The sequence below is a fragment of the Pseudophryne corroboree genome, chromosome 4 (assembly GCF_028390025.1).
Source record: "Pseudophryne corroboree isolate aPseCor3 chromosome 4, aPseCor3.hap2, whole genome shotgun sequence".
NCBI lineage: Eukaryota > Metazoa > Chordata > Amphibia > Anura > Myobatrachidae > Pseudophryne > Pseudophryne corroboree.
In genome coordinates, this window is record NC_086447.1 from 299105831 (window position 1) to 299121055 (window position 15225).

At 46.8% G+C, this 15225-nt stretch overlaps 1 protein-coding gene across 4 annotated transcripts in view; it reads right to left on the minus strand.

Annotated features, from left to right (window-relative positions):
- The window catches only part of PLD1 (phospholipase D1), a 497457-nt gene that overhangs the window by 143060 nt on the left and 339172 nt on the right, over positions 1 to 15225 (minus strand). For all 4 annotated transcript variants that reach the window (XM_063916252.1, XM_063916253.1, XM_063916254.1 and 1 more), the window contains one exon: positions 1137 to 1220. In XM_063916252.1, the coding sequence (XP_063772322.1) occupies positions 1137 to 1220 (84 nt within the window). The remainder of the gene's footprint in view (positions 1 to 1136; positions 1221 to 15225) is intronic.

Sequence of the window (15225 nt, forward strand, 5' to 3'; positions counted from 1 at the left end):
CCTTATACGCTTGCACAAAACTGGCTTCCACTGCCAACGTGGGACTTCTGAGAGGTAAGTATTGAAGAAACTGGTGCAGGGTGTGTGTTGTGGGTCCCCCTGAACCCAGATACAGCTAAATCAATGTAATAATTTTACTTATAACCTCCATCAAAATATAAGGGGGCGGGAGTGTTAAAAATATATCTAACAACTTATTTGGCTCCCTGCATCATTTAAGTTGCCCAATAGATTTCTCCTAGCAGAACAGACCAACCTCCAGGACTGGAGAAGTTTATGACATGATCTGCAATGAATTGAGTCATCATGGCCCCGCCCCTGCTATGTATTTGCATGATTTTACGCATTAAGGGACTGAGCCACAATGACATCATTCACTGAGCTACATCTTCTACTCTAAGGGGGTGCGGGCCGCACCTGGGTGTCACCTGCCGAGGGGTGACATCAAAATTTCCGGCTCCTCCTCAGTGACAGGAGCCAGGTGCTGCACTGAACATTACATGTAGCACTCCGCTCCCGTCACAGTGTAGGAGCTGTCACTGCAGCCACACAAGTCTCCTGGGGAAGCCCAGCATCTCGGGGGTGCTGGGCACGCTCCCGGAGTGATGAAACGGGATCGGGCAACAACCTCCTTCTCATGAGGCTACACCCTCTTTTCGGCTGCACTGGGAGTCTGTGACCCCCAACGACGTGCCCTATTCCCACTTCACTGAGGGCCTTAAAAGTATGGTGTTGGGTGAAATATCCAGCACAAATGTAGATGCTTATTTTTCCCATCGGAAGATAGTAGAAACACGGAAATCATGCCTCCCAACAAATGGTCATTGGAATTTGTGATCCTGTAGGCGCTGTCTGAAAAGGGGGTGTGGTCTTGTGATATGTCTGCCATTTCAGTAATTCTGGGGTCATGCCCAGTGCTCCCAGAGCAGCTGTGCTACCCCCATCTTCTACCCACACTGTTTAGATGCCGTGCACACGGGCACAGCATCTATTGAGGTCACCTAGCAGTGTACGTGCTAGGTGACCTGGAAAACGTGAACTGTTTGGGGTCCACAGGACCGTGCTTGAGAACCACTAAATTAGGGAATATAACTTAACATGTACAGAGTTAAAGTTATTGTAAAATCAATACTAACCACCAGTCTGTAATAAAAATTTCTTCTTTTGCTGCTTCCATAGCATCTGCCACATCATTAAAATATCCCTTAGCATTGACATACCTAAAATAAATCAGAAGTAATAATATCAAGTTACATTCCTAAAGAAAACAATACAACCTGCAAATCAAATGAGATGTTTCAGAATTACTTTTCATGGAGGACTGAGGTGTTGTCTCATGAAAGCACATGTACCTGTGGGGGGCGTCGCTTGGCTCGGCATGGAGTAGCAGCTGCAAGCTGTAGCTCCTCACCAACATCCTGCTGATATATCCTGCTCCCTGCCGCATTATCGTTGGAAATTGCTCCACAGAGGTGTTCCAGTATGCTATCCTGGGTGTCGCGGCCGGCCTCGCTGCCTGACATTGTGATGTGCGCTGGTTCACTTCCGGCTATGGCTCCTCTCTCATCTGACCGCTCCGGCTGGCGGGCTGCTGATTCGGGGACTGCTGACGCTGAATGGCGGCGGTGGGAGACTTGTACATCGCCGGGATTGACCGCATGCTTACTGTGGCCAAACCTACCAGCTGCGGACCCGCCACCTCTCCTACCCGACTGTCTATATGTTAAGTCACAGAGCTGAATACGGAGCGGCTTCTGAGTGGTGCTTCTAACTCCGTGTCTGTGCCACTGCTGTCGCCCTTATATTGGGGACTGAATACTTGCATTTTAGCCGACTCTGGGAGCAGCTGATTGAGAGAGTGCTTTCCCGCCGCAGAGATGCCATCATTGGGCCGGGTCCCTGGGAAACCGCAGATCTGGGCACTTCATAACCTTTCTCCTATGCTTCCCTAGTGAGTGCACACCTTTTTTCACTATTGTTCTCTGCTGAACACTGAGGTCTCTTTTATTATCAACACACGGAACTGCCATTTTGTCTGCGTTTTATACCTCTGATATTGCCTATTTGAGACTGGACCTTTCTATTATTTCTATCTGCTGTTCAGTGCTTCTTTACATACTACTGGCTTCGGTGAGGCACCCCCTACAGCCATGTTTAACCCTGCTAGTACCTCTGAACATCTAAACTCCTCTATCCTGCGGATTCCGAGAAAAGGATTCTTAATATGTTTGGAGGAGAGACTGTTGCGGTGACTGTTTCTCCTGAAGGGTCCACCTGCCCGCCTGTGTTGCTGCCCTCGGAACCCTTGTGCCAGCCTGTATCTGTAATGCCTGCTGCTCCGCTGCAGCCGATGTTTAATGCTGTGGGATCCTCTTCACAACGCATTATAAATAAATTGGGGGAGTTGCAGATTAATCCCGTGCATATTCATGGTTGGTGATGGCGCATGGGATGTCGGCGGCTGCCTCCATCTCATCATTGGTGACTGTATGGACCCACACTGCAATCTCATTCAAGGCCTCAAAGTGTAACTTTTTTTGACACTGGCGAACTGCACTGTATCACATTGCAGTCCGTTGAGGTGGTAAGAAGGGGGATGGATTTCCATTCTATAATTTTTGTGGATCTGAGGACTTTACTCTTCTCTACTTGGATAATGCTATGCAAGATGGCTGATGACTCCATTTGTTTGCTGGTTACTGCTTGTGAATTGTTGGGCTATATGATTTCGGAATGGGCCCATCCCCAAGACTGATTTTGTCTCTTTTCAAGTCTGTGTACTGATTCACTATTGCCAGGACCCTTGCTATGTTTCATTTTATCAGTGATTCTCTTTAAAATATTGTCCACTCTCATGCTTTTTATCTGTCTTATTATTGGTATAACTTTGTTATTACATAGTTCTCAACTATGTTTAATTTGAACATCTTTCATCTACGAGCTTATATATCCAGAAACGCATTGGAATATCTATCGGGTATAGCAAACATTATCCCTCATATTTTATGGTTGTTTATCTTACTTCCTTATGTTCATATATGTACGTGGGAGATCTATTAAATTTAGATTTTGACCCTTTGGTATTTTATTTTCAGTTGCCCCAGTCATATCTATTTTATTTATCCTCGTTTTGGGAATGGGAGGTGGGGGTTTTTAGGTCTTAGACAAGTTAAGTAGCTTAGGAGGGGGGGATTATGGGGATCAATGTATACCTAGGTTTGGTTAGGTTATACAGGGTGGTTTGTTTTTGGGGGTTTTGATTTGATTCAGTTAGAAACTGTAGGGTTTTTGTTTTGTTTTGATTTATGGCAGACGTCTCAGGAATTATTATAATTTTTTCAATATTCCTTCACTCTATGCCTATTTTATTCATGGTCTGCAATATCAGTATCTCTGTACCTTTTATATGCCTCAGCGATAGGTTATTCTCAATTTATCCTTGATATGTGAGCTCACATGGCGCCTGTGTGCTCTAATTGCTTATTGTTATACTGTTGAGTGCTTTGTATATCCTGTTTTTGTTGGACATGTACTGTAATTTTATTTGGTATACACTGTCTGACAGTACTCCTGTCTGCATATTGCATGCTTTACTGTATCTGCCATTATTGTTTGTTATATTCTATTTTTATTTTCTCTGTTCTGGGGTGTTCTAAAAAAAACTTCCAATAAAGAATACACAATTTTTTTTTTATTTTTAAATAGCATCTGCACCTGTCATCAGCATCAGTGTGTGTATGCACCTTCCCTATACTAGGTATATGCCTCACAACAGTGGTACAGTATAAGCGCTGATGTGTTGCTCTGCATGAGCCGCTTGATCTCACTGACCTTTGCCGACATGAGACCTATCTGGTCATAAGTGTAGATACAAAGGGGATGCGTTAGGCTGTGCATTCTCGCATTTGCACTGAGCACATTTTATGAGCACGCGCGGAGCAGATTCACGCAAGATATGCTACACTATCTGGATATGTTATGTTTATGTTTTTTTCTTGGCACATGATCTTACAGGCAGACCTGGATAACTTACTGGAGATCTTTTATATACTGTAAATGCATATATGGTTTCAAACCTGTATAGGTGAGTAACTTCCTATACTGTATATTGTAGTCCCCTTTTTCTACGGAAAACGCTATTGTGAATACTGATTTTTTTACTTTTTTCATAAGAAAAATCCACAATTAGATATTATGTATGCAGTTTTTAGGCAAGTGCACTTGCATTTACTTCCAGGTAGTGTGTATATGACACCATGCACCTACATTCTGCACTGATGCTTTTTTCACCAGAAAAATCCACAATTACATATTATTGGGCTCCTTTATCAATGAGTGATAAATTGCACCAGCCAATCAGCTCCTAACTGCCATGTCACAAACTATGGGGTCTATTCATGAAGCAGTGAAAAGAGTGGAGAGTGAGCCTGTGGAGAAACTGCCCATGGAAACCAATCAGCTGCTCCGCACAATTATATAGTATGCAAATTATACTTCAATGTTGATTGGTTGTCATGGGCAACTTCTCCACTGGCTCACTTCTCCACACTTTTCACTGCTTCATGAATAGACCCCCTGCGTTTAAAAAATGACAGTTAGGAGCTAATTGGCTGTTGCAATTTATCACTCACAGTGAAATTTATCACTCATTGATGTATGCAGTTTTTAGGCGAGTGCACTTGCATTTATTTCCGGGTCCACCTTTGCTGGAAGCTACTGTGTTTCATAAATACTGGAATGTAATGGCATGAACATGTGACAATTACACAGAAAGTATGTACTGTAACAAAAGAGGTAATGTCAATTGCTAATAGGCAGAGGTTGTAACGAATGCAATTTGCGCGTATGTCGTATGACCTTAGCAATGGGCTGTTACAGATGATTTATTCTACAGATGAGTCATTATTCACTGTGCAGGAAATACATTCCAAAGAACCAAACTCACAGGAAGGAAAAAATAAGATTTTACTTACCGATAAATCTATTTCTCGTAGTCCGTAGTGGATGCTGGGGACTCCGTCAGGACCATGGGGATTAGCGGCTCCGCAGGAGACAGGGCACAAAAATAAAGCTTTAGGATCAGGTGGTGTGCACTGGCTCCTCCCCCTATGACCCTCCTCCAAGCCTCAGTTAGGATACTGTGCCCGGACGAGCGTACACAATAAGGAAGGATTTTGAATCCCGGGTAAGACTCATACCAGCCACACCAATCACACCGTACAACTTGTGATCTGAACCCAGTTAACAGTATGACAACGTAGGAGCCTCTGAACAGACGGCTCACAACAAGAACAACCCGATTTTTTTGTAACAATAACTATGTACAAGTATTGCAGACAATCCGCACTTGGGATGGGCGCCCAGCATCCACTACGGACTACGAGAAATAGATTTATCGGTAAGTAAAATCTTATTTTCTCTAACGTCCTAGTGGATGCTGGGGACTCCGTCAGGACCATGGGGATTATACCAAAGCTCCCAAACGGGCGGGAGAGTGCGGATGACTCTGCAGCACCGAATGAGAGAACTCCAGGTCCTCTTTAGCCAGGGTATCAAATTTGTAGAATTTTACAAACGTGTTCTCCCCCGACCACGTAGCTGCTCGGCAGAGTTGTAATGCCGAGACCCCTCGGGCAGCCGCCCAGGATGAGCCCACCTTCCTTGTGGAATGGGCCTTGACAGATTTAGGCTGTGGCAGGCCTGCCACAGAATGTGCAAGTTGAATTGTGCTACAAATCCAACGAGCAATCGTCTGCTTAGAAGCAGGAGCACCCAGCTTGTTGGGTGCATACAGTATAAACAGCGAGTCAGATTTTCTGACTCCAGCCGTCCTTGAAATATATATTTTCAATGCCCTGACAACGTCCAGCAACTTGGAATCCTCCAAATCGCTAGTAGCCGCAGGCACCACAATAGGCTGGTTCAGGTGAAACGCTGACACCACCTTAGGCAGAAAATGAGGACGCGTCCGCAGTTCTGCCCTGTCCGAATGGAAAATCAGATATGGGCTTTTATACGATAAAGCCGCCAATTCTGACACTCTCCTGGCTGAAGCCAGGGCCAGTAGCATGGTTACTTTCCATGTAAGATATTTCAAATCCGCCGATTTGAGTGGCTCAAACCAATGGGATTTGAGAAAATCCAAAACTACATTAAGGTCCCACGGAGCCACTGGGGGCACAACCGGGGGCTGTATATGTAGTACTCCTTTTACAAAAGTCTGGACTTCAGGAACTGAAGCCAATTCTTTCTGGAAGAAAATCGACAGGGCCGAAATTTGAACCTTAATGGACCCCAACTTAAGGCCCATAGACAATCCTGTTTGCAGGAAATGTAGGAATCGACCCAATTGAAATTCCTCCGTGGGGGCCTTCCTGGCCTCACACCACGCAACATATTTTCTCCAAATGCGGTGATAATGTTGTGCAGTCACCTCCTTCCTGGCTTTAACCAGTGTAGGAATGACCTCTTCTGGAATGCCTTTTTCCCTTAGAATTCGGCGTTCAACCGCCACGCCGTCAAACGCAGCCGCGGTAAGTCTTGGAATAGACACGGCCCCTGCTGAATCAGGTCCCGTCTTAGAGGTAGAGGCCACGGATTTTCCGTGAGCATCTCCTGAAGTTCCGGGTACCAAGTTCTTCTTGGCCAATCCGGAGCCACGAGTATCGTTCTTACTCCCCTTTGCCGTATAATTCTCAGTACTTTGGGTATGAGAGGCAGAGGAGGAAACACATACACTGACTGGAACACCCACGGTGTTACCAGAGCGTCCACAGCTATTGCCTGAGGGTCTCTTGACCTGGCGCAATACCTGTCCAGTTTTTTGTTGAGGCGAGACGCCATCATATCCACCTTTGGTTTTTCCCAACGGTTCACAATCATGTGGAAGACTTCTGGATGAAGTCCCCACTCTCCCGGGTGTAGATCGTGTCTGCTGAGGAAGTCTGCTTCCCAGTTGTCCACTCCCGGAATGAACACTGCTGACAGTGCTATCACATGATCTTCCGCCCAGCGAAGAATCCTTGCAGCTTCTGCCATTGCTCTCCTGCTTCTTGTGCCGCCCTGTCTGTTTACGTGGGCGACTGCCGTGATGTTGTCCGACTGGATCAACACCGGCTGACCCTGAAGCAGGGGTTTTGCCAGGCTTAGAGCATTGTAAATCGCTCTTAGCTCCAGTATATTTATGTGAAGAGACATCTCCAGGCTTGACCATACTCCCTGGAAGTTTCTTCCCTGTGTGACCGCTCCCCAGCCTCTCAGACTGGCATCCGTGGTCACCAGGACCCAGTCCTGTATGCCGAATCTGCGGCCTTCTAACAGATGAGCACTCTGCAACCACCACAGAAGAGACACCCTTGTCCGTGGTGATAAGGTTATCCGCTGATGCATCTGCAGATGCGATCCGGACCATTTGTCCAGCAGATCCCACTGAAAAGTTCGTGCGTGGAATCTGCCGAATGGGATTGCTTCGTAAGAAGCCACCATCTTTCCCAGGACTCTTGTGCATTGATGCACAGACACTTTTCCTGGTTTTAGGAGGTTCCTGACAAGTTCGGATAACTCCTTGGCTTTCTCCTCCGGAAGAAACACCTTTTTCTGAACCGTGTCCAGAATCATTCCCAGGAACAGCAGACGTGTTGTCGGGGTCAACTGAGATTTTGGAAAATTCAGAATCCACCCGTGTTGTTGCAGCACTACTTGGGTTAGTGCTACTCCGTCCTCCAGCTGTTCTCTGGACCTTGCCCTTATCAGGAGATCGTCCAAGTAAGGGATAATTAATACGCCTCTTCTTCGCAGAAGAATCATCATTTCGGCCATTACCTTGGTAAAGACCCGAGGTGCCGTGGACAATCCAAACGGCAGCGTCTGAAACTGATAATGACAGTTTTGCACCACGAACCTGAGGTACCCTTGATGTGAAGGGCAAATTGGGACATGCAGGTAAGCATCTTTTATGTCCAGGGACACCATAAAGTCCCCTTCTTCCAGATTCGCTATCACTGCTCTGAGTGATTCCATCTTGAACTTGAATTTTTGTATGTACAGGTTCAAAGATTTCAGATTTAGAATAGGTCTTACCGAGCCGTCCGGCTTCGGTACCACAAATAGCGTGGAGTAATACCCCTTTTCCTGTTGTAGGAGGGGTACCTTGACTATCACCTGCTGAGAAAACAGCTTGTGAATGGCTTCCAATACCGTCGCCCTGTCTGAGGGAGACGTTGGCAAAGCAGACTTTAGGAACCGGCGAGGGGGAGACTTCTCGAATTCCAACCTGTAACCCTGAGATACTACCTGCAGGATCCAGGGGTCCACCTGTGAGCAAGCCCACTGCGCGCTGAAATTCTTGAGTCGACCCCCCACCGTTTCCTGAGTCCGCTTGTAAAGCCCCAGCGTCATGCTGAGGGCTTTGCAGAACCCGCAGAGGGCTTCTGTTCCTGGGAAGGAGCTGCTTGCTGCCCTCTCTTACCCTTTCCTCTGCCTCGGGGCAGATATGACTGTCCTTTTGCCCGCTTCTTATAGGACCGAAAGGACTGCGGCTGAAAAGACGGTGTCTTTTTCTGTTGGGAGGGGGTCTGAGGTAAAAAGGTGGATTTCCCGGCAGTTGCCGTGGCCACCAAATCCGATAGACCGACGCCAAATAATTCCTCCCCTTTATACGGCAATACTTCCATATGCCGTTTGGAATCCGCATCACCTGACCACTGTCGTGTCCATAAACTTCTTCTGGCAGATATGGACATCGCACTTACTCTCGATGCCAGAGTGCAAATATCCCTCTGAGCATCTCGCATATAAAGAAAAGCATCCTTTAATTGCTCTAAAGTCTGTAAAATACTGTCCCTATCCAGGGTATCAATATTTTCAGTCAGGGAATCCGACCAGACCACCCCAGCACTGCACATCCAGGCTGAGGCGATGGCTGGTCGCAGTATAACACCAGTATGTGTGTATATACTTTTTAGGGTAGTTTCCAGCCTCCTATCAGCTGGATCCTTGAGGGCGGCCGTATCAGAAGACGGTAACGCCACTTGTTTTGATAAGCGTGTGAGTGCCTTATCCACCTTAGGGGGTGTTTCCCAGCGCGCCCTAACCTCTGGCGGGAAAGGGTATAATGCCAATAACTTTTTTGAAATTAGCACTTTTCTATCTGGGTTTAACCCACGCTTCATCACATACATCATTCAATTCCTCTGATTCAGGAAAAACTAGAGGTAGTTTTTTCACCCCCCACATAATACCCCTTTTTGTGGTACTTGTAGTATCAGAGATATGCAAAGCCTCCTTCATTGCCGTGATCATATAACGTGTGGCCCTACTGGAAAATACGTTTGTTTCTTCACCGTCGACACTAGATTCAGTGTCCGTGTCTGGGTCTGTGTCGACCGACTGAGGTAAAGGGCGTTTTACAGCCCCTGACGGTGTCTGAGACGCCTGGGCAGGTACTAACTGGTTTTCCGGCCGTCTCATGTCGTCAACTGATTTTTGTAATGTGCTGACATTATCACGTAATTCCATAAACAAAGCCATCCATTCCGGTGTCGACTCCCTGGGGGGTGACATCACCATTACCGGCAATTGCTCTGCCTCCACACCAACATCGTCCTCATACATGTCGACACACACGTACCGACACACAGCAGACACACAGGGAATGCTCTATTGAAGACAGGACCCCACTAGCCCTCTGGGGAGACAGAGGGAGAGTTTGCCAGCACACACCCAAGCGCTATAATATATATGGGAACAACCCTATATAAGTGTTGTATCCTTATAGCAGCTTAAATATAGTAATATCGCCAAAAAAAGTGCCCCCCCTCTCTGTTTTACCCTGTTTCTGTAGTGCAGTGCAGGGGAGAGTCCTGGGAGCCTTCCTCACAGCGGAGCTGAGCAGGAAAATGGCGCTGTGTGCTGAGGAGAATAAGCCCCGCCCCCTATTTCGGCGGGCTCTTCTCCGGAGTTTGTGAGATCTGGCAGGGGTTAAATACATCCATATAGCCTCAAGGGCTATATGTGATGTATTTTTTAGCCATAAAAAGGTATTATACATTGCTGCCCAGGGCGCCCCCCCAGCGCCCTGCACCCTCCGTGACCGCTGTGTGAAGTGTGCTGACAACAATGGCGCACAGCTGCAGTGCTGTGCGCTACCTCAGGAAGACTGAAAAGTCTTCTGCCGCCTGCTTCTGGACCTCTTCCATCTTCGGCATCTGCAAGGGGGGTCGGCGGCGCGGCTCCGGGACCGGACTCCATGGCTGGGCCTGTGTTCGATCCCTCTGGAGCTAATGGTGTCCAGTAGCCTAAGAAGCCAATCCATCCTGCACGCAGGTGAGTTGACTTCTCTCCCCTAAGTCCCTCGATGCAGTGAGCCTGTTGCCAGCAGGACTCACTGAAAATAAAAAACCTAAAAACTTTTTCTAAGCAGCTCTTTAGGAGAGCCACCTAGATTGCACCCTTCTCGGCCGGGCACAAAAACCTAACTGAGGCTTGGAGGAGGGTCATAGGGGGAGGAGCCAGTGCACACCACCTGATCCTAAAGCTTTATTTTTGTGCCCTGTCTCCTGCGGAGCCGCTAATCCCCATGATCCTGACGGAGTCCCCAGCATCCACTAGGACGTTAGAGAAACAAGGTTAATTTCAGTGTTGATCTGTTAAAGAGTTAAAAAAAAAAAAAGGAGTGGACACGGGGTCAGCCACATATCTGCAATACTGTAGGTAACGTCACCATTGGGGTCATTTTCGAAAGACAAAACACCGGAATTTGTGTTGACAGATGAACAGAAGGCAGAGCAATGAGGTAGGAGGATCTTCTTGCCAATACCCCTTTCACGCTGAGTGAAAAAAACAGGGAAATTGCTGGGGTGACCCGGGTAGCCTCCAGGAAAGGCATGACCCAGGTCACGATGACTCGGGTCATGCCTAAAAGGAACTGATTGGTAGGCTCAGTAGCGCTTGGACATGACATCATCTCCATCCACTGTTAGACAGAAGACGCTGGTCACCAGAAGACCTGCGACAACCTGGGAATAACCCAGGTCCATCCGTTGGTGTGAAAGAGTTAGGTAACCTAAAACCCAGCTCCAACTCAGTGTTCAGTGACCTGGGTTGGTGCCGGGTGTGAGATTTGAGAGTTGCAGTAGGCGCACTGGTGAACCTAATGTTACATAGCAGTACAAATAACTTTTCAATACTGAGATTAACATATTAAGATATATGGTGGAGAGAATTTATCTGTAGGGTCAGTTCTTGTTAGAGGAGGCCCACATAGCCATTTTACTTCTATTAAACACCACTATATTTCACCAGTTCTGAGATGTTGGAGATCAGATTTAATGCGTTTAGCAGCTTCCAGTTGCACTGATGCTAGTGTGTATACAGTATGACACCATGCACCTACATTCTGCACTGATGCTAGTGTGTATATGACACCATGCTCCTACATTCTGCACTGATGCTAGTGTGTATATGACACCATGCTCCTACATTCTGCACTGATGCTAGTGTGTATATGACACCATGCTCCTACATTCTGCACTGATGCTAGTGTGTATATGACACTATGCACCTACATTCTGCACTGATGCTAGTATGTATATGACACCATGTACCTTCATTCTGCACTGATGCTAGCGTGTATATGACACCATGCTCCTACATTCTGCACCGATGCTAGTGTGTATATGACACCATACACCTACATTCTGCACTGATGCTAGCGCGTATAGGACACCCTGCACCTACATTCTGCGCTGATGCTAGCGTGTATGACACCATGCACCTACATTCTGCACTGATGCTAGTATGTATATGACACTATGCACCTACATTCTGCACTGATGCTAGAGTGTACATGACACCATGCTCCTACATTCTGCACTGATGCTAGTGTGTACATGACACCATACACCTACATTCTGCACTGATGCTAGCGCGTATAGGACACCATGCACCTACATTCTGCGCTGATACTAGCGTGTATGACACCATGCACCTACATTTTGCACTGATTCTAAAGTGTATATGACACCATACACCTACATTCTGCACTGATGCTAGTATGTATATGACACTATGCACCTACATTCTGCACTGATGTTAGTATGTATATGACACCATGCACCTACATTCTGCACTGATGCTAGCGTGTATATGACACCATGCACCTACATTCTGCACTGATACTAGCGTGTATATGACACCATGTACCTACATTCTGCACTGATGCTAGCGTGTATGACACCATGCACCTACATTCTGCACTGATGCTAGCGTGTATATGACACCACGCACCTACATTCTGCATTGATGCTATCGTGAATATGACACCACACACCTACATTCTGCACTGATGCTAACGTGTATATGACACCATGCACCTACATTCTGCACTGATACTAGCGTGTATATGACACCATGCACCTACATTCTGCACTGATGCTAGCGTGTATGACACATTGCACCTACATTCTGCACTGATGCTAGCGTGTATGACACCATGCACCTACATTCTGCACTGATGCTAGCGTGTATATGACACCACGCACCTACATTCTGCACTGATGCTAACGTGTATATGACACCACACACCTACATTCTGCACTGATGCTAGTGTGTACATGACACCATGCACCTACATTCTGCACTGATGCTAGTGTGTATATGACACCATGCACCTACATTCTGCACTGATGCTAACGTGTATATGACACCACACACCTACATTCTGCACTGATGCTAGTGTGTACATGACACCATGCACCTACATTCTGCACTGATGCTAGTGTGTATATGACACCATGCACCTACATTCTGCACTGATGCTAGCGTGTATATGACACATTGCACCTACATTCTGCACTGATGCTAGTATGTATATGACACCATGTACCTTCATTCTGCACTGATGCTAGCGTGTATATGACACCATGCTCCTACATTCTGCACGGATGCTAGTGTGTATATGACACCATACACCTACATTCTGCACTGATGCTAGTGTGTATATGACACCATACACCTACATTCTGCACTGATGCTAGCGCGTATAGGACACCATGCACCTACATTCTGCGCTGATGCTAGCGTGTATGACACCATGCCCCTACATTCTGCACTGATGCTAAAGTGTATATGACACCATACACCTACATTCTGCACTGATGCTAATGTGTATATGACACCACACACCTACATTCTGCACTGATGCTAGTGTGTACATGACACCATGCACCTACATTCTGCACTGATGCTAGTGTGTATATGACATCATGCGCCTACATTCTGCACTAATGCTAGTGTGTATATGACACTACGCACCTACATTCTGCACTGATGCTAGTGTGTATATGACACCATGCACCTACATTCTGCACTGATGCTAGTGTGTATATGACATCATGCACCTACATTCTGCACTGATGCTAGCGTGTATATGACACCACGGCCCTCATTCCGAGTTGTTCGCTCGTTGCCGAGTTTCACTATATTGCGATTAGTCGCTTACTGCGCATGCGCAAGGTTCGCAGAGCGCATGCGCTTAGTTATTTTACTAAAAAGTTAGGTATTTTACTCACGGCATAACGAGGATTTTTCATTGTTCTGGTGATCGGAGTGTGATTGACAGGAAGTGGGTGTTTCTGGGCGGAAACTGGCCATTTTATGGGAGTGTGTGAAAAAATGCTGGCGTTTCTGGGAAAAACGCGGGAGTGTGTGAAGAAACGGGGGAGTGTCTGGGCGAACGCTGGGTGTGTTTGTGACGTCAAACCAGGAACGAAACTGACAGAACTGATCGCAATGGCTGAGTAAGTCTGGAGCTACTCAGAAACTGCTAAGAATTTTCTATTCGCAAATCAGCTAATCTTTCGTTCGCAATTCTGCTATGCTAAGATACACTCCCAGAGGGCGGCGGCTTAGCGTGTGCAATGCTGCTAAAAGCAGCTAGCGAGCGAACAACTCGGAATGAGGGCCCATGTACCTACATTCTGCACTGATGCTAGCGTGTATGACACCATGCACCTACATTCTGCACTGATGCTAGCGTGTATATGACACCACGCACCTACATTCTGCACTGATGCTAGTGTGTATATGACACCATGCACCTACATTCTGCACTGATGCTAGTGTGTATATGACATCATGCACCTACATTCTGCACTGATGCTAGTGTGTATATGACATCATGCACCTACATTCTGCACTGATGCTAGTGTGTATATGACATCATGCACCTACATTCGGCACTGATGCTAGCGTGTACATGACACGGTGCACCTACATTCGGCACTGATGCTAGTGTGTATATGACACCACGCACCTACATTCTGCACTGATGCTAGTGTGTATATGACACCACGAACCTACATTCTGCACTGATGCTAGTTTGTATATGATACCACGCACCTACATTCTGCACTGATGCTAGTGTGTACAATTCCCCCCTCTGACAGGCGGTACTAGCTTGACACTTGCTCAGGCCCTGGAGTTTGGGACCCTTTGGGGAGCTCACAATACAGCTGAGTGAGGAACTATGCCGTGGTCTGCATAAGACAGGTCAAGGAAACCTGTAACCCTGACAAGTTGGAAATAGGTGATCTTTGCGCTGAAAGTGATGTGCACCAGACATGAGCTCTTTGCAGAGTCTGTTATAGCCACCACCACCTCCTTCAAGATGCCAAATGCAGCAATATACATGGTCAAGTCACATTATTATGACAACCTCCTACATTCCTACACGTCGGCAGCCCATGAAGGAGGTCACGTGTCGTGTGCTGGCTTGGTGGGTACATAAGGTGTGTGATAGGCCGTCTGCACACATATCATTCATTGCTGTCATGGGTAAAAGGGGCAATTTAACAGAGTTGCAGAAAGGGATGATTATCGGCTTTCAGGCCAAGGGTGGCAGTATTTCTGAAACAGTGCAGTTTGTGAACTGTTGGTATGCTGCTGTGGTGAAGGTGTATCGTGCCTGGACAAATGGCCCCATTGCTAATAACCGACTGCGGAGCACCACGTGCCATTAATGTGAAAGGTAAAAATATGGTAAAAAAGGGGCAGACTAGATGGGCCAGGCTGGGCGACACATTCTATGTTTCTATGTTAGGTGAACGTTGGCTACAAAGGTACGTGATGGCTGTCTGACGCTACAGTGGAGCAGCTCACCATCAAAATTAACCTGGGGGCTACCAGACGTGTGTCTACAATGACAGTTCAGCGAACCCTTCTGTGTAT